At 37.8% G+C, this 27,808-nt stretch overlaps 1 protein-coding gene across 2 annotated transcripts; it reads left to right on the top strand.

The window, feature by feature from the left end:
• The first annotated feature begins 5,367 nt into the window (after positions 1-5,367).
• On the top strand, positions 5,368-26,146 carry ANXA1 (annexin A1). Of its 2 annotated transcripts, none has more exons than XM_084305699.1 (13): positions 5,368-5,407; positions 10,065-10,143; positions 12,617-12,710; positions 13,465-13,559; positions 16,782-16,895; positions 17,592-17,682; positions 18,828-18,907; positions 19,854-19,910; positions 21,323-21,416; positions 22,002-22,097; positions 22,879-22,937; positions 24,797-24,919; positions 25,790-26,146. In XM_084305699.1, the coding sequence occupies exons 2-13, from the start codon at positions 10,078-10,080 to the stop codon at positions 25,844-25,846; spliced, it is 1,026 nt and encodes a 341-aa protein (XP_084161825.1). In that variant the 5' UTR covers positions 5,368-5,407; positions 10,065-10,077; the 3' UTR covers positions 25,847-26,146. The 2 variants fall into 2 exon arrangements, with proteins under 2 accessions (XP_084161825.1, XP_084161824.1); XM_084305698.1 differs by lacking the exon at positions 5,368-5,407 and adding an exon at positions 6,294-6,351.
• Positions 26,147-27,808: the final 1,662 nt, after the last annotated feature.

Genomic DNA, 27,808 nt, shown 5'->3' with positions numbered 1-27,808 from the left:
TGACAACCCTCTAGCTCATTTAATTTGAGTGGGACTTTTAATTCCTAAAATGATGGTATCACTTCACATGTAGCTACTCTGGGGGTTTCTAGTAAAGCATGAAGTATTGTTTTGTCTTTAGGTAGGGGACAACTCAAATTTTGTGTCTTCTGGATCTGTGGTCTACCATAAGAAAATGGTTTTCCACTTTAAGGTATTAAATCCTTCAACAGATAAGTCATAAGAAATACTCTGATTCATGTCTTATACATTTTTTTCTTTAATTATGAAACTAATGTGTCTAGATTTGAAACTCTGTACTGCCCAGACTATTACATATCCCCTTTTACATGGGGATACCCATGATCACAGCCCAGCTTCAAATGGATTTGTCAAAAAGTATTTAATAAATAATAATAATGGTAAAAAAATAAAATAAAATAAAATAAAAATCTAGCAGCTTTCTCTAAAACTGAAATCTAATCTGTTACAATATCAAAATAATAGATGAAGATAGAAGAAGACACTACTTCAGAATGCATGTTTTTTGAAAAATGTAATTGAGATTTGCTTCGAAAAACAGGAATTTGTACGGGAATTTGTAAATATGTATTAATTAAAGAAGCACTGAGTTTGCACTATAATGTCATGATGGAAGTATTACTGCCTTCAGTAGGACTGCTGTAACTCACACAGCAGTGACTTACATATTCTATGCATATTCAAGTACCAACTACTTGAAATGTGGGTGCAGCTGGTTGCCCTGTAGGCCCTTGATGTCTAAGGAAGTGGAGCATTATGTATCTCCTCAGCTCTTTAGGATATGGATAAAAGCTACTGTGGACAAATGAAATCACAAGGTGTAAAACATGAGGGAAGCAGATTCCAGTTGGCCTTGACTTATTACCAATTTGCTCAAAATGGATGACTGATCTTGTGGGTAATAGGCAGAGCTCTATTTTATGACTTTATGTCTGACTCAGTACACTGAGGAGGTCCTGGAAGATAATACTACTTCAGTACAATGCATTTTGTTAGCATCAATTTTCACTTTCTAAACAGATAGATAAACATCTCAGGGGTAATTAGATAGATATCAAGATTATCAAGATAGATAAACAGATGAGATAAGTATCTCATGGTTAATTTGTAGGTCACTAGTTATAATGGCTTCAGCTAGGACAGTTAACTTTCACACAGTAGCTGGTATGGTTCTGTGTTTTGTGTTTAGGATGAGAATAATGTTGATAACACACCGATCTTTTAATTGCTGCAGAGCAGTGCTTTTTCTAAATCAAAGACTTTTGAGCTTTGTGTGCTGCAAGGGGAAAAAGGGAAGGACAAGGAGGAAGGGAGCTGCTGCTCAGGGACGGGCTGGGCGTTTGTCAGCAGTTGGCTTTGTACATGTTAACATTATTACTATTATTATTGTTCTTGTTGTTATTATTGTTCATTTTCTGTCCTATTAAACTGTCTTTGTCTCAACCTAGAAGCTTTTATTTTTTATTGTTTTAATAATAATAATAATAATTTATTAATAATCATTAATTACTAATAATATTATATTTATTATTATTTTCTTATTTTGTCTCCCTTCCCACTAGAGGGAGGGGTAAGCAAACAGCTGTGTGGTGCTTAGCTGTCTAAACCACAACACTAGAAAAAATGGGATCATTTAGCAGAGTGCTGGTAGAATAACTCAAACTTAAGTTCTTTAAGTTAAGGCATTCCAGACAGAACAGGCACTAGAGCAGGGGAGGTATTTGCCACTGAAATAGATGGTCTGTTGCTCCTTCTCCCAGCCTCCAACAATTCTTGAGTGATTGTGCTATCATCTTGTGGAGGATGAATAAATTGAAGAAAGTCCATCTGCTGTTATTGTCAGCCTCGAGAAATATTTCAAAATGCCAAATTTGGCAGTGACCAAAAGCGAATATATTTCTGCTTTATTTTTACTACATACATTTCCATTTCTCTGAACAGCAATAGTCAATAGCAGGTTGACTATAACATCAAATTAGTGATACTAGAAGAATCAGAGATGTGTCATACTAAGTGCAAAAGTAAGGAAAATTTGTGTCTTATTTATACCATGCCAGTAGTTGCATGTTTTTCTACTTCTGAACAAACAATACAATGTCCCGAAGATCTGCATATACAGTTACAGCTTTGTGAAACAAATGATGGACTTACTGTAAAAATATTAACAATAAATGGTAAAGCTCCCTCCAATTAAATTGCATTTTTGAAGTGTAAGCGTTTTGTACAATAAAAGTCCCTAGCTCTCAGATGGTGACTCACTGAAACTTCAGGAAGCAATGAGTCAACATCTCCACCCACTAAAAAGTCAAAAAAGCTCATGCAAACAGCTCCAGAAAGAATAGGAGCAAAATGCCTTCATGTCAGATCACTCTCAAAGTAGAAACATATGCCTGATAGACTATACAGAAAAGCGTGAAAAACTACCGTAATGAAAGTAGGACAATAATCTGATTATTCAGAAAAAATATTACAAAAGAGTTGACTTGGAAGGTGTGTCTTACTATGTACTTGTGACACACTACTTCCTACTCTTGCAGGCCTGAAGTAAATGTTTGTTTTAATTTGTTTACTTATAGAATGCCAACAGCTTATAAAGAGGCTGCAAGCCTATGTAAGTGTACTGGGTCTGACTGGGATGGAGTTAACTTTCCCTGCAGCAACTCATACAGTGCTGTGCTCCTGCTCTGTACTTGTAGCTAGAACAGTGCTGGTATCACATCAGTGTTGTGTCTGCTGCTGAGCAATACTGGCACAGCACCACGACTGCCCCACCCTCACCCCCTCAAAGAAACAGCAGGCTGGTGATGGGCAAGAGGTGGGGAGGAGACATCATCAGGGCAGCTGAAATAAACCAACCAAAGGGATAGTCCATACCATGTGGTGTCACACTCAGCAATAAAAGGGTGAGGTGGGGAAGCTCTCCTTATGGAGACAGCTGTCATTCCAAACAATTACTACACAGGGGATGTGTCCGAACATCACTCTTTGATGGCATCTCTCTCTGTGCTTCTGCATGGACTTTTTTTTTTTTTTCCTCCTCCTTTTCCCTTTAATGAAATTATTGTTATCTCAACCTGTAAGGGTTTTTTTTTGTTTGTTTGTTTGTTTTTCCTTTCCAGCATAATTTCTTCTCAAGCTCTTTGTCTGAAGGAGGGGGGTTAAAGAGCATTTCTGGTGTAGTTCAGCTGCCCAGCAAGGTAAAACCACCATAGTAAAACAGCTTTCTAGATTATTTCAGTACTCCAAAATACTCGGTTAAGAACACTCAGGATGCACACAAATTTACAGTTTTTCAGTGTATACATATTGCAGTTGTCTATGCTCATTAATAGACAAAGCAAATGTTCCCAGAAAAAAAAAAAAAAAAAAAAAAAAAAAAAAAAAGAGTTTAAATAGAAGTTTTGGCTAACATCTGAAACCGGTGAAGTAAGACTGTCAGCCTCGTACTGACATGCAGAATGTCAGGAGGGTAGGAGTAATTTGACCCTCACAGTTCATAATTAAATAAACAAAGTGAAAAGCAACTTGACAGTTTGCTCACAGGATCACTGTCAGCTCACTGTCAGCTTCTGGACCCCTTCAATTACTCACGATACTGAAAATATCTGAAATAACCTTGTCAAGTAACATGTGAATTGTGGAGGGAAAAAAAAAAAAAAAAAAAAAAAAAAAAAAAGAGAAATGTGCACAGGACAAATATTGTCAGAGAGATGGGGGACTGGGGACTTCGTGTGGGCTGTGATGCTGGCGGATCCCAATGGGGGTGGCAGAACAAGGCCCTGGAGCTTGTCCTGTCTACCACCCCAGGAGGCACCAGGGCAGCCCCAGTCCTAAGCACTTCCCTGGAGTTGGAGGGAGTTGGAGGTATTCGTCCGCAGAAGGGAGAAGGCCCAGGCCCAGTCCCAGCCTGGCTGTGAAGCACTGGGTATGTGGCTCAGGCAGGGCTGCAAGCTGGACCACTTTCCCAGTGGCTGTGGAACACGGCTCCCAGGGCTGTGCTGGGCCTGGCCACTGCCTCCCACAGCATTGCAGGGGGCTCTGCCATGGCCCGCAGTGGATAGGGGGCCCCAGCCACACTGATCCTGAGCTGGCCTTGAGACCCTGCAATGAAACCCCTCAGGGAGAACAAGCTCAGGGCCCCGACGGTTTCTACAGATCTAGAATGAGCTATTTTTTAACAAGTGTGCAATATGTGTGATTTATGAAAATGTTGCAATGAAGTGATCTATTTAAGGAATTTGCTGGTGTCCTCTCTCATGCTATCTAGCAGCCTGTTCCCCTTCCTCCTTCATGATCATGCATGTTTATCAGTGGCAGATCAGCTATGCTTCTTCATTCTGAAGGTATCTGTGTGTTGCAGCAGATCCAGATCAGCAGAAAGTAAAGCGACAGGCAGCTGGGAGGTCAAGCTGCTAGCTGCAAATATTTCTGTTTCAGGAACTGGTATTTCTTCATGTTCTGGGCTAATCTGAGATGTTAGTGACATGCTGCATGGTGCTGTGCTCTGGAAATGTGTCGGGCCAACATGGTGAGGAAGTGCTTGCAGAAAACCGCTTCTGGCAGGCTGGCAAACTCCCTCATCTTGTGCAAACTACTTCCACTTTGAACTTCAGGGTGTAATCTGAATGTTTCAACCTCTTTTAAATTATATGTGTAAATTTTTGCCCTTCTGTTAATCCTGCCTGCTTCCAGGTGCTTTGTTTCCATAAATAGAAAACAACACACAAACCAACAAACAAAACCCCATTTTGATAGACTGTATACATATTCAGTTTCAGAGGTGTCTTATTCCTGGACCACTTCTGTCCTGAATTCATGGGCATAAGAAACAGAGCTCATAGCCATCAAGCTCAGTGAAGAGTCAGACTTACATCAACTCTTCTCCACTTTTTTTCTTTCAAAGTTTCACTGAGGAATGAGGTATCTTAGTATGTTCACTTCAGAGTTGTATCAGACATGTCAAAATGTGAAGGGAGTAACTCAAATTTGATTTTTCTATTTAACATGTTAATCTTATGATCCTGAAAGATTTAAATTAATTTACTACAGTGAGGGATGTAGTAGGCTAGGGGAGAACAGCTACCAAAGACTGACTATTAGTCATCTTTTTCCTTCTGAAATGTGCTCCTTCTGTCTCCAGTACATAGTTTCACAATGACTTTTTTTTTTCTTTCTTTTTTTTTTTTTTTTTCTTTTTTTCTGTGGTTCCGTGTTTTGGAGAGCACCCAAATTTAGCTGCTAGCAAAGAGCAGCCAGTTGTTGTGGCTGTGGAAACACTTGGGTTGCTAGGTGGGGCCTCCTGCACAACACTATAAAAGCATTGCCAGCTCTCTGCTTTCTTATCCTGACTGTGCCATCCTGAGGACTAGTATTTGTGAAAAGGAAGGTAGGTTTTTGTAGTTCTTAATTGCTCTCCCTAGACCTGAAAAACTTTAAGAATTGCACAGTATGTTTTTCATGTGATCTGTTGTAATTTTCTGTGGGTTGGATTTGCTGGCACAGAGAAAGACGAGTGTGGGCAGAAGAAATTCTTTTCATTTTAATGTGGATAATGTACACAGAAGGTCCTGGACAATCACTTCATTTTTATTTTTACTTTTTTTTTTTTTCCTCACTCTTTTCCTCTTTACACAATAGGTTGCAGAAAAGTAGCTTAAATAAAGTAGACTTATTTAGATTTGGCTGTTTCCAATGCTTTTGCTTTGTATCTGCAGCAAAACTGAAGTTACTGGAAAACAAATGTGCTGTTCACAGAAACTAAAGAAAAAGCAGCTGTTATTTCAACAAGCTTGCTGCTTTTGAACAGTAGAGGGATCTTTACTCAAACAGTGATGAAAATGAGGCAAAGTAATCTAAGGGACATAAGAGCAACCCCATGCTCTTAACCCATAACACAGAACTTTGGCTAAATGTGGCATAAGTAAGGGCTCTAGCATTTGAGGTTTGTTCTGGTAATACTTTCCATTTAATTTTTTTTAGTAAAGTTGTTTTTCTTTCTCATTTTTCCTTTGTATTCAGTAGACTTCCCTACTATAAAGGAAATTACTGTTTTATGTCTACTGTCTGCTTTTCCGATACAGTTTAATAGCCTCAATTTATATCAAGATCTTGGTAACTAGCGTTGGACAGAAACCACAGAATCATAGAATCATAGAATGGCTTGGGTTGGAAGGGCTCTTAAAGATCATCTAATTCCAACTGCCTTGCCATGGACAGGGATACCTTCAACTGGACCAGCTTGCTGAATGCCCCAATCAGTCTGAGCTGGGACACTTCCAGGGATGGAGCATCCACAGCTTCTCTGAACCATATGTTCCAGTGCCTCTCAGAGTAAATAATTTATTCTTTATATCTAATCTAAATCTACCCTCTTTTAGTTTAAAACCATTAATTGTTCTATCACAGTACTCTCTCACCGAGTCCCTCCCCAACTTTCCTTTAAGCCCCATTTAGGTATTGGAAGGCAGCTATAAGGTGTCGCTGGAGCCTTCTCTTATCCAGGCTGAACAACCCCAACTCCCTCAGCCTGTCTTCACAGGAGAGGCGCTCCAGACCTTTGATCATCTTCATCATTGGGACTTAAAAATAACAGGTCCATGTCCTTCATGTGCTTGGGGCCCCAGGGCTGAATGCAGTGCTCTAAGTGGGGTCTCACAAGAGCAGAGTAGAGGGGGAGAATCACCTCCCTTGACCTGCTGGCAGGTCAAAAAAGTACAAAATCTGTACTTTTTTGGAAGTGCAGGATTTGGCAGGCTTTCTGGGCTGCAAGTGCACATTGCTGGTGCATGTTGGGCTTCTCATTAGAATCATAGAATCATAGAATCATAGAATATCCTGAGTTGGAAGGGACCCTTAAGGATCATCAATGCTCCTGGGTCCTGTTCAACAGTGATGCTCTCAATGCATATTTTGCCCAGCCTGTATTTATGTTTAGGATTGTCTGAGCCCAAGTGCAAGACCTTACAGAACTTCATGATGTCCACAGAGGTGCACCTCTCAAGCCTGTGCAGGTCCCTGTGGATGCTGTCCCATTCCTCAAACAAGTTGACCACACCAGATAGCTTGGTGTCATCTGGCAAATTTGCGGCGGGTGCACTCAATCTCACTGTTCAAGCCACCTGCAAAGACAGGACCAGAGATAATATATCAGATAGAGCTTATGGTTAAATGTAAGGCAGGTGTGTAAATGTTTGCCTTAAAATATTTTTAAAGATACTGCATATTTACTCAAAACTTTCAGTAATTGGAGTCTGCCCAATTCTGGGGACTGGGAGCCAGTCTGAAAACAACATTGCAGTAACTCTTGTGAAGGAAGAGCTAGGCCTTTCAGTCTGGATCACTGCTTGATTTTGCATTCCAGTTAAATGTTAATCATTCCAGCTGGGAATGGTAAGATGCACAGAAAACTTTTCTTTTTTTTTTTTTTTAATCAAGCAAATTTTAAATACATGATCTTTTTTTAACTGGGTTTTCGGTTAAACAGTCAGATCAGTGGTTCTTTAAAACTTTTTTCTTACTGAAGTAAAATAATACTTTGAATGTATCCATCCTGGATGTAGGCTTTGCTTACATGAGCTGTTAGCATTTTAGAGTCAAAGCTCTGGTAAAAACCTCTACTCTGTAAAAGCGCTGTCTTCCTCAATTCCAGGCCTCCGTCTTCTTCTTTCTCCCTCTTCTCCTCCCACCTCTCACCTCTCCCCCTTAAAGTTACCCATAGATTCTTATAAAGCAGGCAAACAATTTTGTGTGTAAATAGGTTTCTTAACTTTCTGAGACAATGCAAGCAAAGTCAGGTCTTTAGCCATTTCAAGAGCCGTTGCCCACTTTGGCTTCTTTTGAAATTATGTTGTTTGATTACAAAATGGAAATATATGGTCAAACTGTCAAAGTATCTTTGTTTAAATAAAAGCAAAAATAAAGGTTTATTTTTATTTTATTTTATGCAAAATTATTTTTCTGTATTTGTAATTTAAATTATGTCAGGCATAAAGGCTTAGAGACTTAATAAACCCAATTTAATGTAGACTAGAAGCCTTCTACTATAGTTATCCCAATGAGCATCAAAACCCCTGGAACTAGAGTGGGGTGGGCAGACAGAAGAAATGCAGATATTAACAGTTTTCTCTGGACCCAGCTCTAACTTTATTTCTGAAATATTTTACTCTAGAAGCCAAAATGCAGTTTTGGTCCCACCTCTTCTCAGATCTACTGGTGTGAATCTTGTTTTGTAGCTTTAAACAGGGAGACACTGTGAATCTATTGGAGGCATACAGATCTGTACACATCAGGGAAGGTAACTAGGTAAACAGGTCTCAGTCTCATATGGAAACTAACATATTTCATTCTTTTTCACATGGCCTTTGTGTGTGCTGTTAAAAAATGCAGCAGAATTTCAAATACGACATCAATTCATATGGCCTCACTTACTTTAGCTGCCAATACAAGGGTAGTACAGGAGTCACCGTAACAGCCTGATTTATTTTATTTCATTATATTTTATTGAAGAGCAACATAAGTATGCTTTCTGATCCTCAGTAAATCAGTAAATGATGTGCTTAGAAGTTGGTCCTTACACAATATTCTGACCATCATTTGCCAAATTGACACTTGCTTTAGGTAACATAAACACAGATTCAGAGTCAGGTTCAAGTTTTCCATGAATTTCGTGCCCTCAGGGATACAAGAAGTGTAGAGAAGCAAAGAGTTCTCTGGGGAAGAGAGAATGTAGGTGTATCCAACTTGGAGAGAGGAGGAAAGGGTGGAGCTGGGCTGAAAGCTTGAAGAGGACTGGAGGACCTGCTTCTTTGTTGGCAGTCACACCTGGAAGTACTTTGTGCAGTTTTTCTGTGAGGATAACAGCAGCTAGGTTACAGACACGTTGCTTTGTCCTAGGAGTGTGTTGATTTAAATACTGCTCATTACTGTTCCTGTGGACTATAAGGCATAAATAAGGTAAATGTGTTTGCAACATAAGCATTGTTTATTTTTATTTTGTGGATATGATCTTTATATTAGATTAAAATGCACACCATTGCAAATAGCACTTTGGCTCTTCATGCTCGATATGTGAACTGTTCTTCAAAGACAGCAGTTTAACCAAGAACATTTAGCTTATTGTTTATATGTATGCTTTAAAAACAAGCCTTCCCTAAAGTGTCCTATGAACAAATATGTTTTGATGAAAAAACATCCATTTTGAACAGACCAAAAAATACTTTATTTGATAAAATATGTTTCCTAGTTCTATGAGCTGTTCCTAGGAACAGTTCCCACACTGTTCCCACTAGGAGACAATATTCTTGATACCGAGGTCATTGTGAAGCAACCTATTTATTTTGTCAAGTCACATCACCATTGATCTTTTTTTTTCTTATTCTGCATGGTATCTTATGCCAAAATATTTTCCATTTTCATTTCTAGTGATGAAAAGAAAAAAAAAAAAGGGGGTAAAAGTCCATTATTTTGTAGAAATTGGGGGAAATATGTAAGAAATAAGGATCAGTATATGTGAGACTGCTTTTACTCATCTTTCTTAAGAAAGAGCTATTGGAAGAAACTACACAGGAGTGTATTTAAAAAGGGAATATCATTTGCCTTAACACACAAGAGCTCCAACCTTGGAAGATGATCAGACAGGAAGAGTTATTTACCACTGAATTTGAAAAGAATCAAGTAGTCAGTAAGCTAAATTTACATACATAATACCTTAAAAATGGGGAAAGATATTTAATTTGTTTCTGGTAATATCCCTTTGAAAGTCAGTGTTAATGCTTAGGTATTGCCATACCAAATACATATAAACTCCAATTAGTTTACTGCTCTATTTCTAATCTGAAATTTCCAGAAGTCGTTTAAGTGTGTATGGTTGAGCAGCCAACTGCCAAACATAAAAGTTGCCAGCTTCCAGTAGTACAAGTCAATTACTATTTGGGAAATGGCCCCGATTGTCACAGTTAAAGAGAAAGGGTTTTATGAATGGGAAACCTTGAATTTCATTGGTGATTAAAATGATAAAAAAAAAAACTTGATGCATCTCTTCACAGATTCTCTGTCAACATGGCTATGGTATCGGAATTCCTGAAGCAGGCATGGTTCATGGATAATCAGGAGCAGGAATGTATTGTAAGTGTAATCACCTGTTGAGATCATTTTATTTATTTTCTAGTGGATTTAGAAGTGTTTAAAGCAATAGGCCACCCCACATCTTTCACAGAAAGGCAGAAAAGCTGTTGCAAAAATCCAGGTGATTAAAACTGGAAACCAATTTTATTGCATCATATCATCTGATATGCTCTTATAAACTAGTAAATCTAGTATCAGATTAAAAAATACTGTAATGTGTATATATCAGTTTCAGGCCGAACTAGTGCTGCAATGAAATTGTCATTCCTACTGGCCAGGCATTGATTCACTCAAGTCTTCCTCTTTAAAGTAGTAATCTGATGTACAGTATGCAAATCTGTGAGAACCTGTTCAGATAATGTATTTGAGAAGGATGCTTAGACTGAGATACAAGAAGCCATGTGTTGGAGCGCTGGAATGTAAAGGAGGAACTAAAGTAACTAGTATATTTCTTATTCAGTCTGGAGAAGAGGAGGCTCTGGGAAGACCTTATAATTGTCTTCCAGTACCTAAGTGGGGCCTACAAGAAAGCCATTGGGGAGGGACTCTTTGTCAGGGAGTGCAGTGATAGAACAAGGACTACTGGCTTTAAACTAAAAGAGGGTAGATTTAGGTTAGGTGTAAGGAAGAAATTGTTTAGTATGAGGGTGGTGAGGCACTGAAACATGTTTCCTAGAGAAGATCTGAATGTGTTCAAGGCCAGGTTGAAGGGGCAACCTCGTCTAGTGGGAGGTGTCCCTGCCTGTGTTAGGGGGGTTAGAACTAGATGATCCTTAAAGATCCCTAAGATCCCTTCCAACCTAAACCATTCTATGATTTGTATTAGAAGACGAAAGTATGTGGGAAGAGTCACTGTATGTAGTAAAAAATCTCAGATGATCAGTGTTTATACTGATTAGAAGGAAGACTCATGGTGATCAGTAAGAAGAGTTATTGGAATAGATGTGGAAAGTCTTTTTAATAATTAAGTTGATTAAGATACTGAAATTAGTGTCAGCAAAGGCAAAGTAGCACACTGTAAAATCACTGGAAATCTTTAAAGCAACTTTAATTCTGAAAAAATAGAACTTTGGAATTTCAGTAAATAAAGTTTTCTGCTGTAGATCTCTGTATATTTTGTAATTTTCACTACACAGTATTTCATGTATAAAACTTTGTATCCACCATCCCTTATTCCTTTTCCCATGCAATCCCATGGTCCTTAGCCATTCTAGTTATGGAAGTTACAGATAGGTTTTTGTTTAGGTAGTAGATAAGTTTGTAATGGAAAGCAGTATACAGACTAAACCTGGCATGCCTGAGAAACACACACTAAACTCATCCTGTTTAGCTCTTGGCTTGCTACACGGGTCACGCTGATTTTTTTTTCTTTGAATTAAACAAGACACTACTTATAAATACACAGTCTGCTCTAAGAAAACTCCGACTTATTTAGCCAGCAGACATTACAGGTATGCAAGTATTCAATGCAGAATGCTGTATGTGAAACATATCCATAAGACCTTGCCATTTGTCTGTCTTGTACATGCAAAAGATTAAATAAATAAATAAAATAGTGAGTTCTCGAAGGTAAGATAAAATACTATAGTTGATTCAAAAAAAAAAAAAAGTTTAGTTAAACTTCACTTTTGTTGCAAAAAAAAATCTCAACCATATCGTACCAAAGGGAGCTTTATTATAAATATTTGCTCCGAGAATCTCAAGGCATTTTATAGGTTCTATAGAAGAAGGTAATGAGTATGGCATTAGAGATAGTAATGCCATTTACAGGCTCTACCAGCAAATTGATTAGTCACATCAACACATATGTTGGCTTAGGGCAAACCACGTAATTGTTGATGTAGTGGAATTTATCATCCCCAGTTATTACCAGAGTACTTCAGACATTGCCTAGAGAGTGTCCAACATAAAGGAGTGGATTCACCATAGAATTCACTATTGTCTAATAGCTAATGCTAAAGAAAGTGTGTTTTATATCTTATGTTTCAAAGAAGTTGAGTAATAGTTCTCCACCTCCTTGTAGTGTCGGGCTTGAACTTTTCTCCAAGATCTTGCACTGAAGCACTTGTAACATTAAATATGTAAAGTAGCTGAGAATTCACTTGATATAATGCACGATCAATTTGTATAAGATGAGCAAGAAAATCACTAGCACTTTACTGGAAGCACCTTCAGGATTTAAATATGGTTTGAGAGAGAAATACTTTCCTGTGGCATCTAATTTACTTGGACAAATAGAGGTGTAAAATAGGTACGTTTTGTTTAATAGAAGTGTGAAAGGTATAGATCTAATACTAATACTGTACTGGGACTGTTTAGCTGTCTGTAGTTAGAAAACAAGTATTTATTCTTTGAGAGACCCATAATAGTAAATTCCAAATACATGGCTTACTTAGGCATATGAAACTTCTTCTTTGCATAAATATACTTTGAAAATAGCATTTATTTATTTATTTATTCATTCCTTCTACAGAAAAGTTCAAAAGGTGGTCATTCAGTACAGTCATACCCAAACTTTGATCCATCAGCTGATGTTGCTGCTTTGGACAAAGCTATTACGGTAAAAGGTAAGAGGAGTAAATATTTAACATACTATATTAGAATTATTCCTTGGAAAATTTTAAGAATAACCTGAAAAGTGTATCGGAGCCAGAGGCAATGGAAAACAGGAGAGGTACCTCAGCTTTAAAAAGCCTGGCAAGACATTTAATTATGCCACTTGTTAAAGAATCTATACTCTTTGTTATTCTGACATTATATTACAATTTCAGACCTTAATACTACATTAAATTTATTGATTTTGTTGAAGGAATGGTTGTAAAAATTTGGTTTCTAGAGAATAAAAAAATATACCATACTAAGTCTTTTTTATTTGATTTCCATAGAATCTATTCGAGAAGTAGTGAATATCCTGATAATGGAGTGTATGCTCCTTTAAATTTATCTATTTAATGAAATTCACATTTGGCACTTTGTACTTAGAAACCCTTTTCAATTTGACTTGCTAGGTTGACTATGCTGTCTCATTGTCTATACACTTAGTTATTCTGTAGTGTACGTACTGCACTTTGAGATTTTATTATACACACTTTGAGACTTTATTATACTGTAGAAACACGTTTCTGTGTTCTATGGGAACCTATTGGTTTCTTCACTGCATCACTAATTTTAAGTCTATAGATGATAACAGTTTTGGTTAAAATTTGATATGTCAAGCATTCAATATCTGCCAAAATGCAAATAATAAAATTTGTTAAATGATGCACTAGAGATCACTATATTTTCAATGTATTCACTATTATACTGTTTGGTGATTTGTAGGTGTGGATGAAGCTACCATCATTGACATCTTGACTAAAAGAACAAATGCTCAGCGTCAGCAGATTAAAGCTGCCTATCAGCAGGCTAAAGGGAAGGTATAGTATATCCAAGCCAATCTTAATTGTGCATCTGAAATAGCAATGTTGCTCCTGGGTTTTATGGTACATTCAGCTTTAGCTTTCTAGAACAGAAGATTATAGTGATTCTGTCACCTATAGTTTATGAAAACTACTGTAGTAGTAGTATCCTGAATATAGTAGTATCCTGAGATAATCTCTTGAATGCAGTGGCATTTTATTTTGAAATAAAAAGAAAATTTTCAAAATTCTATCTGTCTGGGTTTTTGAATGCCCAGAAGATCACTGGGAATGCAGAAATTTCACTGGGAGACAGGCTGTTGAGGAAAAGAGAGGAATAGAGTAAGAGGCTTTGGGGACACCTAAACAAATCTTTTTGTCCAGATAGAATATAAGACAGAAAGTAGGACAATAATGCTGTTTCACAACTATAGCAATGCTAATGGGGACAGGTGTACAGGAAGCAGTGAAATTCTAATTCTGAATGGTAAAACTGCTAGTCCCTGAACCTGAAAAGTTTAGAAATTGCTGCATATTTCTTCAAGACGTTTTAATTGCCCTTCACCTTTTCTTGTAGAAAATTTTCTCTAGTTGAACCTGTAACTCTAAACTGAAATTATAACTGCACAGTTGACATACCAGAGTTCGTGAGCCTTTGCTCCTTGGGAAATGATTCCCTATAGTTTTTGGCTTTGTAATTTTAAGTGCCTTTAAAGGGCAAGAAAGAAAACAAGTCTAATGTCTCATTTTAGGCTGGATTTCCTGTTTTTGATAAGGAAACCTCACTTGTGATTCTCACAGCTCTGTCCTCCCACAGAGGAAGCTCCAGTGTCGCAATTATATTTTTTTTCAAGTCCTAAATTAAAATTTAACTTCAAAGGCACAAGAAGGCTAATGCTGTTATATCATTAGACCCCCTGGCGGTTGGCTTCCCGTCAAAAGCAGAAGAGACCTAACTCCTAACATAGTTCTTGATTCTGAAATAATCTCATTAGTTATCCTAGGTATCCTGACCAAGCAAACTGATCTTCTCGCCACTACAGCAATTACCTAGACATGCATTTGGTGAAGAACACAGCTGTATCTCTTCACTGTAGCAAAATACAGTACTGAACATTTACTAATACGAGGAAGAATAAATCAGAAATTATTTTTTAAACTAAAAATAATTAAAAAATCTTAATTAAAAAAACCACCTAAATGTTAGTCAAATTAGAATATAATCCAGATTATAACTTCAGGTCTTGCAGATTTATATAGGGTGTTATTACAGTATATCCACAGCATTTCCATTGCATTTTTTTTCTTTTTTATTTTTTAATATTTATTTTCTAATAAATAAGGTTATATATAAAGAGCATTTAAGCCATTCAATTATCATAACAGCAGTAGAGTATTACCTTCTCTTGAGAATTAAGCAGCCTATTTTGAGCCGCCTTCTGATGCAGTAAATGGGTGAACAGGGCTGACAAGAACTTCATGAAGTTCAGTAAGAAGTGCAAACTCCTGCACATGGGGAGGAACAACTGCAGGTACCAGGCCACCCAGCTGGAAAGCAGCTGTGCAGAAAAGGACCAGGGGGTCCTGGTGGACAAGAAGTTGAATGTAAGTCAGCAGTGTGCACTTACTGCTAAGAAGGCTAATGTCATTCTTGGCTTCATTAGGCTTCGTTTTTGGACTGTACCTGAACAGCAGTTTTTATCTTTTTGCCAGCTTACAGGGTGTTGTGGTTTATCCTAGCAGGCAGCTAAGCACCACTCAGCTGTTTGCTCATTCTCCCTTAGTGGGATGAAAAAGAGAATCAGAAAAAAATGTTGAGATAAAGACAGCTTAATAAAGCAGAAAAGGAAATGAAAATAATAATAATAATGAAGTAATACACCAAAAAATACGCACAGTGAGATTGCTCACCACCAATAACTGATGCCCAGACACTCCTTAAGCAGTGGTAGTGCTCCTAGCCAACTTCCCTCAGTTTTATTGTTCAGCATGACATATTATAGTACGGGATATTCCTTTGGTAAGTTTGGGCCAGCTGTCCTGGTTCTGTTCCCTCCCACCTTCTTTTGCACCCCCAGTCTCTTCACTGGCAGTGCATTATGAGAAGCTGAAAAGTCCTTGACACAGTCCAGCTGGAGGCCGGCTGGAGGCCGGTCACTAGTGGTGTGGACAGGGGCCAGTCCTCTTTAATATCTTTATCGATGATCTGGATGAGGGGATAGAGTGCACCCTCAGTAAGTTTGCAGATGACACCAAGTTAGGTGCGTGTGTAGATCTGCTTGAGGGCAGGAGGATCTGGATAGGCTGGACCGATGGGCTGAGGCCAACTGTATGAAGTTCAACAAGGCCAAGTGCTGGGTCCTGCACCTGGGGCACAACAACCCCAAGCAGGCTGGAAGATGAGAAAGCTGCCTGGCAGAGAAGGACCTGTGAGTCCTGGTTGATAGTTGGCTGAATATGAGCCAGCAGTGTGCTCAGGTGGCCAAGAAGGCCAACAGCATCCTAGCTTGTATAAAAAGCAGTGTGGCCAGCAGGACTAGGGAAGTGATCGTCCCCCTTTACTCGGCTCTGGTGAGGCCGCATCTTGAGTACTGTGTTCAGTTTTGGGCCCCTCACTACAAGAAGGACATCGAGGTGCTCAAGTGAGTCCAGAGAAGGGCGACGAAGCTGGTGAGGGGTCTGGAGAACAAGTCCTACGAGGAGCAGCTGAGGAAGCTGAGATTGTTTAGGCTGGAGAAGAGGAGGCTCAGGGGTGACCTTATTGCTCTCTCTAGGTACCTTAAAGGAGGCTGTAGCGAGGTGGTGGTTGGTCTATTATCTGGAGACAGGATGAGGGGGAATGGGGTAAAGTTGCACCAGGGGAGGTTTATGTTGGATATTAGGAAGAACTAGGAAGGGTTTATAGACATTGGAATGGCTGCCCAGGGAAGTGGTAGAGTCACCTTTCCTGGAGGTCTTTAAAAGACGTTTAGATGTAGAACTTAGTGATATGGTTTAGTGGAGGACTTGTTAGTGTTAGGTCAGAGGTTGGACGAGGTGATTTTGGAGATTTCTTCCAACTTAGACGATTCTGTAATACTATGGTGTAACCATGTCTCTGCAATAACTAAAACATCAGTGTGTTAACAGTGTTATTCTCATCTTAAGTCCAAAACACAGCACCATAATAGCCACTATGAGGAAAACTATTCCAGCTGAAACCAGGACACAGAGTGTATGATTCTTCCTTCTTCTTCATAGAGTCTGGAAGAAGACCTGAAAAAGGTTCTGAAAGGCCACCTGGAAGATGTTGCTGTGGCTCTACTTAAAACTCCAGCTCAGTTTGATGCTGAAGAATTAAGGGCCTCTATGAAAGTAAGTCAAAAATCTTCTGAGAGGAACTTTAGTAAAGAGAAGTATATAAATCTCAGATTCTTTAAATGACACTGGACTTAATTTTTTTTAAGCTCATGTATTATATTATTTTTTCCCCATTTATTAAAATGAAACAGTAGTGGTTATCCAGAACCAGCTACTAAGAACAAGACTCAGCAATCTTTGTTGAATTTCAGGGTTGAAGGAGATGGATTGCCAATGCTATTCTTACATGAGAAAGAGCTCTCTGCCTTCTGAAAATTGGAGGTTATTTGCAGATGTAGTGCTAGAAAGCCATAGTGTTTACATATATATTTATTTAAGAGAAAACAGAAAAGGAAAGATGTATTTTTCTTCGTAATTCTTATTCCTATCTTCTATGTATGTTGCTTCATCACTTCATATTTTTGTTGGGTGCCAGAGTGACACTAGATGCTGCAAACATGAATTCTAAAATAATTATATCAGGTGAAAGCAAAATGTTCTTCCTTTTTCTGTCTGTTTTGTATGACATCTTCAAAGTCTTGTCCATGACTCTCACCTTATTTCAGTTGTAAATTTTAAGTTTGCTGTATTTTTAAAAATAATTTAATTTTTTTTTTATTATTTTTTTTAATAAATTTAAAAATAATAATAATTTTAAAATAAAAATTAAAAAAAAAACTTTTTTTTTTTTTTTTAAATCATTTTTAACAGGGCCTTGGAACTGATGAAGATACTTTAATTGAGATTCTGGCCTCAAGAAACAACAGAGAGATCAGAGAAGCCAGCAGATACTACAAAGAAGGTAACTCAGAGTGGGAAAGAAGTATTAACGGCATGAAACATTGGATGATAGCCAAACCCTGTCCTCCAGTGATTCATTTCTTTGTTCCTGTGATTTTTTTTTCAAGCACCTGTAGTGAATAGATCCATGCAAACTTAACTCCTGGTGAAAAAGAATCTAGTGTGAATTGTACATGTCTTTTCAAAACTCCATAGCAAACACATTACTCTTACAGCCTTACTTCTAAATTTAAGGAGCTGAGATGACATTTTAGGAAGCAAGTAAAGCTTCATGAAAAGCTGAAAGATGTGTAGGAAAGGGAAGTCATACTGATCATTTCTGACTTACATAGATCCTGCTGCACGAGGAAGTGACTCACAATTCCAACCAGAGCTGTGAATATTTTTTGGAATAGGTTTAGAAAGCATTTAGATTTAGTTAAAAGCAAAATCCAGCTGCTTTGCTGCTCCCATTGCCAAGCCCTATCTGAGCTCTTTTGACTTTGTCAAAAGTTTACTTGTAGCAACACAGATAACTTCAAGATTAGGAACAACCAGCGAACTGAAGTAGAAGATCTTTGAAGAAATAACTAAAATATAATAGCAATTTAGAAATAACTAAAATATAATAGCATCTCTCATATAAGGAGAGTACTGCAGTCAGTCAGTGTTATCTAATTAATTTATGCTTTATGGGATTAAGAGTTAACTTTTGGAAGAGATTTCCAATCAGTTAGAAGTTTGATTAGTTTGAATAGTAGTTTGATTTTTATTTTTTTTTTCCGGAAGAGTTTTAGGACTGAACAAAACAGCCAAAAATAAGAACGAAAGACTAATGACTCACAAAATTTCAAACTTTTTTTTTTCTTTTTCTCTATTTCACAAACAAGACTTTTGCTTGAGACTCAAAGCTCAAGACTTTTCCACCCATACAACTTTTAAGAACAACTTTTTCAGCAGATTTTGGATTAATCCTCAGATTTCTCAGCACATCTCAGGGATTAGAAGACACGTTGAAAAAGTACCCATTCTTGCAAAACTAAATTAGAGAAAAGTACAATTCTACTAGGCATTCTACTACTAAGTTGGAAATTTAGAAAAGACTGAAAAAATGATATAACTGATAATTTAGAAAAGAATTATGAGTTCTTTTTCATTTGATTTCAGTACTGAAGAGAGATCTGACACAAGACATCATCTCTGACACATCTGGAGACTTTCAGAAGGCTTTAGTTGCTCTAGCCAAGGTATGCTGTGCTTAAACATTTTCGGTGAGGTTATCAGTAATTAAAAAACAATATTATGTTAAATAATCTTCAAGATTATGTTGAAGTCATGCAGTAAATAAGAATTTTAGGATTATTTATTTCCTAGCACTGTTTTTTACTTACTTACGTTAGACCATATCTTAAGCAAGCTATAATGAGATTTATCTCAAAAACATTTTTTTAAAGGCAATGGTATTTGTTACTGTTTACCAGTTAGGTTTTTAAGACTTTTTTTATGTGTCTTTATGTGTCTAACAGTCTTAAAGCACTTGAAAAAAAAACAACTGGAATGTCAATTGACTGCAAATGTATAAAGAAGAAATTCTTACATGTAGACAAACATTTTGGCTACTTCTTAAGATATGTTTCTTGTAGTAAGGTAGATAGTGGCATGGAGTTAGCAAGTGGACAAAGTGTTTTGTGAACTGCTCAAAAGCAGTTCAGCTGAAATACTGGAGCTGAGAAGTAAAAATATCCTTTTTAACATACATTAATATTTTATTCCATCTCTGCTGAGTACATTTGTATGCAGTTTGTATGTGCACATTGGATTTTTTTTGATATATCAATGTGCATAGTTTTGATTTTTAGTTTTGCTTTCAAATCACCTTGAAAGAAGTTTATTGAGCATTCACCAGGGAGCACATCATAGCTTCCAAGACTTTAACTTCACATTAAGAAACCCTGGATTTTAATGTATAACTTCAGAAATACTTTGATGGCCCTAGAAATGTGAGCTCTGATCAATTAACAAATGCATCAGCTTTATCCACAGAATAATTAATATAACTGTATTTGTCTGCAATTCTGTATTAAGCTATGTATAAGTGTGGAAGGCCAGATCTCTAAAATACTCAATTTTGGTGAACTGAATGATTGTGAGTAACATCGGTTATTATTTTTTTTTTTAATTTGATTTATGTAGGCTGACCGATCTGAAGATCCTCATGTGAATGATGAGCTTGCTGATAGTGATGCCAGAGTAAGACCATACTTAGCACCCTGCAGATCTTCATTTGACTTTATTACAAACTCTGACTGGCTGTGAATGTGCCGTTTCACCTACCTGGATCTTGCACATTTCAGATGACAGACAATTGTACATTACATACAATTACGTATATATACATAATCTTTTTGAGGTCATGGGGACATGGGAGGCAATTGGGACATGGGGATGGGAGGACATGGGAACACGGTGGGGGGCAATTAGTACACAATCTTTTTCTGAGGAGATAATGTTTTCCAAAGTTCACATGAACTCTTTGGTCACTGAAAGAAATGGAATTTTTATGCTAATAGTCAACTGCAAAAATGCTTCAAACCCTCTTCTACTATTTGAAGTAGAGGTCAGGAACAGGAGAACTTAGATTCAATCTGTTTGTTTAAAATAAATACAGTTCTTGAATAGAGGGACAAATTTATACTAGTGATTGTGCAGAAACAGATACCCTATGTTGACCAGTGTAAACCATTCAGTATGTTGGTCGTAGCTAATGCGTTTCAGTGTCACACCTTTCAAGAGAATTTGGTAAACATCACATTCATTTTCTAAGTGATTCTAAGAAAAGCAACTGATTTTTCCCTTGTTTCTTCTGCTATTTGTGTAGGATTTTTGCTAAGGTGTTGGTAAACCTTAACAGTCTGTCCTGAGTTTTCACTTTAAATTATTGTTTTAAATCCAACAGAGAAAAAGACATTTAACAATTCTATTTTTATTCCTGTGACATAAGAGGTTTAGTTTTGTCATCAAGCGTAGATATGAAAGGCTAGTAAATCAATATTGTGTCTAAGCTCAGTTCAGTTTCCCTGGGTCCAAAGACCTTCACTGCCAACACCTAGAAAGGATGTTAGATCTTTTTTTGCTGTAGCATGGAGATCTTTAATTATTACTTTTACAAAGGTTTGAGAAGGTAGGGAAAGTAACAAAATTGATGGGGTTCTTACTTTCTATTCAAGTTACTCTTGGAAAGACAAGAAATACCTGGTACATAAGCTTCTCCTTCACATTTGTCTAGTTAATATTGGAATTGTGTTTTTTTTTGGTCTAAGGTAAGCCAATAAGCCTGCCAGTCCTATGCCCCCATGTATACTATATGAAGATACATAAAAAATAACTTCATTCAAGAATGCCTAAAAATATTATTTTTAGCTGTACAGTGCTCCCTTGGTACTATTATGCTGTAAGTGAAATATGAAGTATTACTTGGTACACCTAGAGTTATTTTGAGGCTGTGTAGAGTTGTGTGTCTTGTTACAGGTTGTGTCAAGGTTTAGAGTTCTTTACTGACAAGCAGTGACCTACCTTTGGCAAGGAGTCTCAGGTACTTCTATTTGTGTTTTGCTATACAGATGATAACTTGACTATTATTATTATTTTTTCTTTTATGACAGGCCTTATATGAAGCAGGAGAGAGAAGGAAAGGAACGGATATTAATGTGTTTGTTACTGTTCTTACTGCAAGAAGCTACCCTCATCTCCGAAGAGGTAGGCTGGGTGAAACTTTGTTCCTCACTGGAATTGTATTTGAATATGGCCTGCTCAGAGATTATATACATTTCCAAGATGTGACTGCTACAGAGGTCATTGTGCATGCTGACCTAAGCACACAGTTGGCCACTTTGCTGTTCTCTCCACACTAGTGAAGAGTCAGTGTCAGTTAAGTTGTTAACAGAACTGTTACCATGAAGTCTCACAATGCCGCTGGTAACAAGGCCAATGAATCAGTGTGGTTCTGAATACTTCTCAACATGGTCTTGCTCCTCTACCAGTTTGCCCTGCACGGGAGATACCACCTTATGCTATAGCCTCCAGTGGAGTAACTGTACTACTGTTTCCCCGTTAATGGAAATTGAGCCCCACCATCCTAGCATGGGTCTGTTCCTTATGCCAATACCATCACTCCATACAGTACTGCTTTTCTTTACTACACTGTGCTAGCTGAAGAAAATGAGAAAGATAGCCTGCCATGTGTGTGCACTGCCACAGCAGCAGGGACAGAGTAGGGAAAAAAAATGCGGGGAGAATACTATGTTTCCATCACTCTTCACTGAATTTTCTTCTCTTGCTTAGTCTTTCAGAAGTACACCAAATACAGCAAGCATGACATGAATAAGGTATTAGATTTGGAGCTGAAAGGTGATATTGAGAACTGCCTGACTGCCCTTGGTAAGTGGTTATACAACTAGTAACCTAGTATATATGTTAACTGTATGAAAAACTACCTTTTTAGTTCTGTAATACTTTTTCTAACAGGACAACATTCTGGTCTTTTTTGCTTCACTGAGAAGCAAAACAGTTCTGATGTAAGATTATTAAAAATATAATAAATTTCCTCTTGCAGTGTTCGAGAAAATATTATTTTAATGTTAATGATAAAGATGTATCTTAAGACCCTTAAAGTGACCGTTCCTTGTAAATAATAAGGTGAGAATAAGGTGAGCCATCTGTGTTGTCAAGGATAGAATCAGGAGCCAGACCCCTATCTTTTCACTTTTGTATTGCAGTCAAGTATACTTTGGATAAAAAGAGAGACTCACCAGTTCCCTCTTAGTATCAGGTATGGAAGGCAAGTACACAGCATAACTTGGCTAAAATATGTCAGATCATAACTACCAGCTCTGCTGTAGAGGTCACGAATACTTTCACATTTTTCTGCTTGGGAACTGTGACATCATTCTCAATTTTATGGCAGTGGACTAGAGAGTACAGTCTTGTCTTTACAGTAACTAGAGTATTCTCCCCTGACTGAATTGCCTACTGAATAAAGAGAAGAAAGGAACAGCTACTTCTCCCATATTTTTAAGATAGGTAATAGAGAAATAGATAAATAGGATATGTTGGTAGGAACACTGAGACTTATTCTGCAGTGTTTTCTTTCCAGATTTTTGCCTTTTGTTATTTGTTACATTTTTAACAGGTGTGACTTTATCTCATTGTTTCATTACAGTGAAGTGTGCCACAAGCAAGCCAGCTTTCTTTGCTGAAAAACTCCACTTGGCAATGAAGGTAATCTCAAGAAAGAACTTGAGAACAGAGCGTGCTTTATGAGCTGAAAAATAACAAATTAGGCTAGAATAAGAACTTTGTGTGATGAAAAAGACTGCAGAAGGAAATCCAATTCATTTCTCTCTTTCCTCCCCTTCATTCCTTTGAAACTACTGTTTCCTTCCATAGAAAGACCTCTCTATTTATTATAGAGCTTTTGGGAAAGTGCCTGTCCATCCACATACATGTATATACATTATGCTCTTTGTAGTGACAGAAAGCTAACTGAACCTTTTCATATTAATGAAGCCATTAAAATATTGACAAAAAAGTAAATAGGAAGGCACTTACAGACTGGGATGAGAACCTTGTAAAAGCCCATACAAAACTGCAGGCAAATTTGAAATCTGAGCTGACTGAGGTGGTGAGAACTCATGAAATCACATAGTATGCAGAAATTTACATTAACTTCTGTCACTTGTTTAGGAGCTGTACTGAGTGACTTGTGGTGGTTTTACCGAGATGGGCAGCTGAACTCCACCACACTGCTCTCTCTCTACCTCCTCAGAGAGGAAGGGGAGAAAATGTGATGAAAAGGGCTCAAGAGCTGAGATAAGGACAGGGAGATCACTCTACAGTTATCATCATGGGCAAAACAGACTCAGTGCATTAATATAATTTATTACCTATTACTAACAAGCTGGCAGTAAGAACTAAAACTAAAAACACCTTCCCCCTCCATCCACCCTCTTCTACCTCCTCCCCCTGAGTTTTGCAGGTTAATAGGGAATGGGGGTTGCGGTCAGTCCCTAATGCTTTGTCTCCGCTGCTCTTTCCCAGTCACTCTCTGTCCCTGCTCCCCATGGGGTCCCTCCCACGGGATGCCATCCTTCCCGAAATGAGCCTGCAGTGGCTGCCCAGAGGCAGCAGCTCTTCAAGAACTGCTCCCACATGGCTCTGTACCACAGGATCCAGGAGCAAACTGCTCCAGCATGGGTCCCCCATGGGTGGGCAGCAGCTCTCCCCAGACTCCCTGCTCCTGCGTGGGCTCCTCTCTGTGGGCTGCAGCTCCAGCCCAGGGCCTGATCTTGTGGGGGCTCTCCATGGGCTGCAGCCTCCTCCAGGCCGCATCCACCTGTTCCACCGGGGGCTCCTCCATCCACGGGGGGGCTGCAGCATGGAGATCTGCTCCATGTGGGACCCATGGGCTGCAGGGGTCAGCCTGCTCCAGCAGGGGCCTCTCCACAGGCTGCAGGGGAACTTTTTCTTTGGCACCTGGAAAATCTCCTTCCTTTCCTTCTGCACTGGCTGCAGGTGTCTGCAGGGCTGGTTCTCACTCCTCTCTCCCAGCTGCTGTTGTGCAGCAGTTTTTATTTCCCTTTTTTTTTTGAAATCCGCTGTCCCAGAGACACAAACAATATCTGTTGAATCGACTCTGGCCAGCGGTAGGTCCCCTTTGGAGTAAGCTGAAACTGGCCCTTCTGTAACATGCAGCAGTTGCTTGTTTCTTCACGCAGCAGTCACCTCTGCAGCTCCCCCACTACCAAAATCTTGCCATGTAAACTGAATATGCTCATTATGAAAAAGTAGCTCATTGCAGGACAATAAAAAAAATCAAACAAACAACAGTGAAATTTAGGTTTTCCCTGGTGTTCAGCAATCACAGTGAACAACCTGCCAATTTTTATGAAACCGCAAAAAGAAATCCAGGATTGGAAACAGCCAGTTGCAACTGAATTTGTCCTCATAGGGGACCAGAAGGGGGTTAGTACTGACACAAAGAAGTCTGATGAATCACTACAAAGAACTTTGATAGAGGAAGATCTTTCAATGACTTAAGTAGCCTCAATTTTTGTTTGTTTGTTTACTACTTTTAACAGGGCCTTGGGACACGGCACAAACAGCTCATCAGAATCATGGTTTCACGCCATGAAGTAGACATGAATGAGATCAAAGCCTATTATAAGAATCTGTATGGTATCTCTCTTCGCCAAGCCATTATGGTAGGTTTTCACTGAAGTTAACAATGAAGTGGAAAACAACTAGATGTTTTAGGAAGGCCAGTAAGGCTTTGTTAACTCTTCTGCTCCTCAGTCACCAGTTCATCCTGAATAATGAATTGTAGCTGAGTAACTCAAGTTTTCAGTGAGAACTCAAGGTCTCATGCTGGTAGAACTAATTTATTTTATAGGGGAATGTTTTTTGTCACAAAAGCTGTAGCATTTTTGCTACATTTAGCATAGTTGATTTGTAGTTGTCTCAGAATGTCATCTTAAAGTAAATGCCAAGAATGGAGACTATCCCCAAGTTCCTGTGCTTAAGCATTAGCAGGTACACAGGTTCAGTGAGAGAATGAAGATGGTTGCACTGACAGCTCTCTGACAGATATTTGCTCCATCTGGCTTTTGTTTTTTAATGTTTGAGTTACTCCTACAAATACCTTGTAAACTTGGCTTTTATTTGTCCTACTTTTTAGGTCACTTAGGAAAATGAGATAAACTAACAAAATATTTTCTTGAAAGGGACAAGCCACCTAATGCATTTTTCTAGAAAATTGAAACCAGTGAACTATTAGAAAAAAGCCAGACCTTCAGATCACCTTTGTGGAAGCTAGTAGATAACTAAAAAAAAAAATCTACCTTAGAGCAGAAACATAATCTCTAAATGTACTAAGGTACCTTTTTGAGTTTTGCATGTACCTGCTGCTTTTTCAGTTAGCTGCTTTTTCAGTTAGTTTCTAAAAATCATTTTTTCTGCCATGACCATTTATTTTGGTGAAGGACCAATGTTTAGTAAATGTATATTGAATGCTTATTGAAATTGATTTGACACCATTATCCTAACAATTGTGCTCTTTTCACTTAAATTGACAGGATGAACTCAAAGGGGATTATGAAAACATCCTGGTGGCTTTGTGTGGAAGTGATTAAATAAGTTTCATGTTCCTATGATGCACTCAAGCCCTGTTGCTGAAGGTCTTTATATTTGATTCAGCTGTCTATATAAAATACAGGCTTTACACAGTGAGGTTTCTCTGGAATGGTATTTAGTCTACATGTATTATGCAGAAAACCTGGAACCTGGAATGTATTTTTTCAATATCTTTATTCTGTATGGCATGAATATAATCTTTTTACCATTATTTATCCAAAGTCAACGAATGCTTTGAAGTTTCTATTTGCTTGATTAATCATGAAACAAGTTTTCATCTAAGAAAATTAAATAAATTTTAAAAAATAAAATTAGACTTTGTGAAACTTTGTACATCCTGCATTGCTTTTCTGCACTTAACATCAAATTGTCTATACACAGTAAATGAAAGAAGAATCTGAAATATTTAAATAGTGAAAAAAAGAATGTAACTGTATCACAGAATCTAGCTGAAACTCTGGCTTTCCATTTCACATCAGCCAGAGTTTATATACATTGGATGTTAGAAAAATAGCTAAAGATGACATATTCAAAATGTCAACAATGTGAAATACTCACAGTGTGAATATTCACAGTGTGAATATCTCTGGCTTGTTCTTTTTTATTTAAATTAGAGTTATTAATTCTATTATTACATATATAGGGGGGAAAAAAAAAAAAGCATCATAGCCTCATAGCCCATGTAGGACTTTTTTTTCTTTTTTTATTTCTCTGATGATTTGTGTGCATTTTTGTATCTGTCCAAAATGAAGAAAACTGCTCTCAATACCTCTATTTTCTGATTTCTATTACTGTTCCAGTTGTTCCAGACCCTGTATAAATGAAGTGCAGACCCCCAGGTGCAGTAGTAGAATTAAGCATAGTTGTTGGTTCTTCAATTCATACAACCATTGACAGACATTGGTAGGGTGCCCTCCACTTACTCATTTGAACAACATGTTAAGCTATTGGGATATCAGAGGTCATCTTGGCTAATTTCTGTTAAACATTGCAGGCATTCTTCAGTTCATATTGGAGTGGTCCAAGAAATAGACCTTGTTGTCTAGAGAAGGTGAAGTCTTATTCTACAAGAACCATTGGAATGACTAGAGCTAGATAGAAACCATGTGCTTTGCACAGGCTGGATTTTTTACCTATGCTAAATATTACATGCACTACTGTAGTTCACTCTGTTGATTATTCTTTTACTTATCTTAGGATAAGTAAAAGAGATTCAGACCAAAGTAGTTCATGGGAAATAAACACAATAGTCATCAATGAAAGCAGGAAAAAAAAGCAGACGTATGTAAAAAACATGTTCTGTGACATCTGTTTTATTAACTGACAAGCTTCAGGAAAAAAAAAAAAAAAAAGTATAATTTGAGTGTGGCACTAGCAATATAGGCATTTTCTCAAGAGGCAGATGTCCAGAGAATTCAATATTCCCACCCCAGAAAACAGAGCAAGCTTGTAGGCTGTGGATGGGTCATAAATAGTTAACTTGTAAGAAGTAAATTATTAGGCCTAAGGGGGAAACTCTTTATTCAAATTTCAGTTGTTTTGAAATTTACATGTGTTGCAGCTATGCAGAAGGAAAGAATCTGATTTCGTCAGCATAGGAAAGATTTCTCTCTCTCTCTCTTTTTTTTTTTCTTTTTTTTTTTTTTTTAGTTTTTCCCCAGTAAGTATATATATTCACCAGGGAAGCCAAAAGAAGCAAAAATGTGCCAAAACCAAAACAACAAAAACTTACAGAATATCTTTAACAATTACTCCAAATTAAAATTTAAGGAATGATAAGAAAATAATTTTTATGGTAAATGAACTCTTTCCATTCTCTTTTTGCTGAGTTCAAGAGGGGCTTATAAGCAGTATGTTCTTTTTGAGAGTCCAGCCTTACTGCTCAATTTCCAAATGTGAACAAGTGAGCACCTGGAATTCTCATTTAGCTTAAATGAGGAGATAGGCAAACATGTTATTAA

The sequence above is a fragment of the Netta rufina genome (assembly GCF_964035555.1).
Source record: "Netta rufina genome assembly, chromosome: Z".
In the NCBI taxonomy this organism is placed as follows: domain Eukaryota; kingdom Metazoa; phylum Chordata; class Aves; order Anseriformes; family Anatidae; genus Netta; species Netta rufina.
Note: the sequence above shows the minus strand (reverse complement) of the source record. Positions and strands in the feature narration are given on the sequence as shown.

Coding starts and splice junctions, on each gene's coding strand:
- ANXA1 (XM_084305698.1), top strand. CDS start 6,332: ATGTTCCAGTGCCTCTCAGA. Junction 6,352..10,064: donor ATGTTCCAGTGCCTCTCAGA/GTAAATAATTTA, acceptor ATCTCTTCACAG/ATTCTCTGTCAACATGGCTA. Junction 22,938..24,796: donor AACTCCACTTGGCAATGAAG/GTAATCTCAAGA, acceptor TACTTTTAACAG/GGCCTTGGGACACGGCACAA.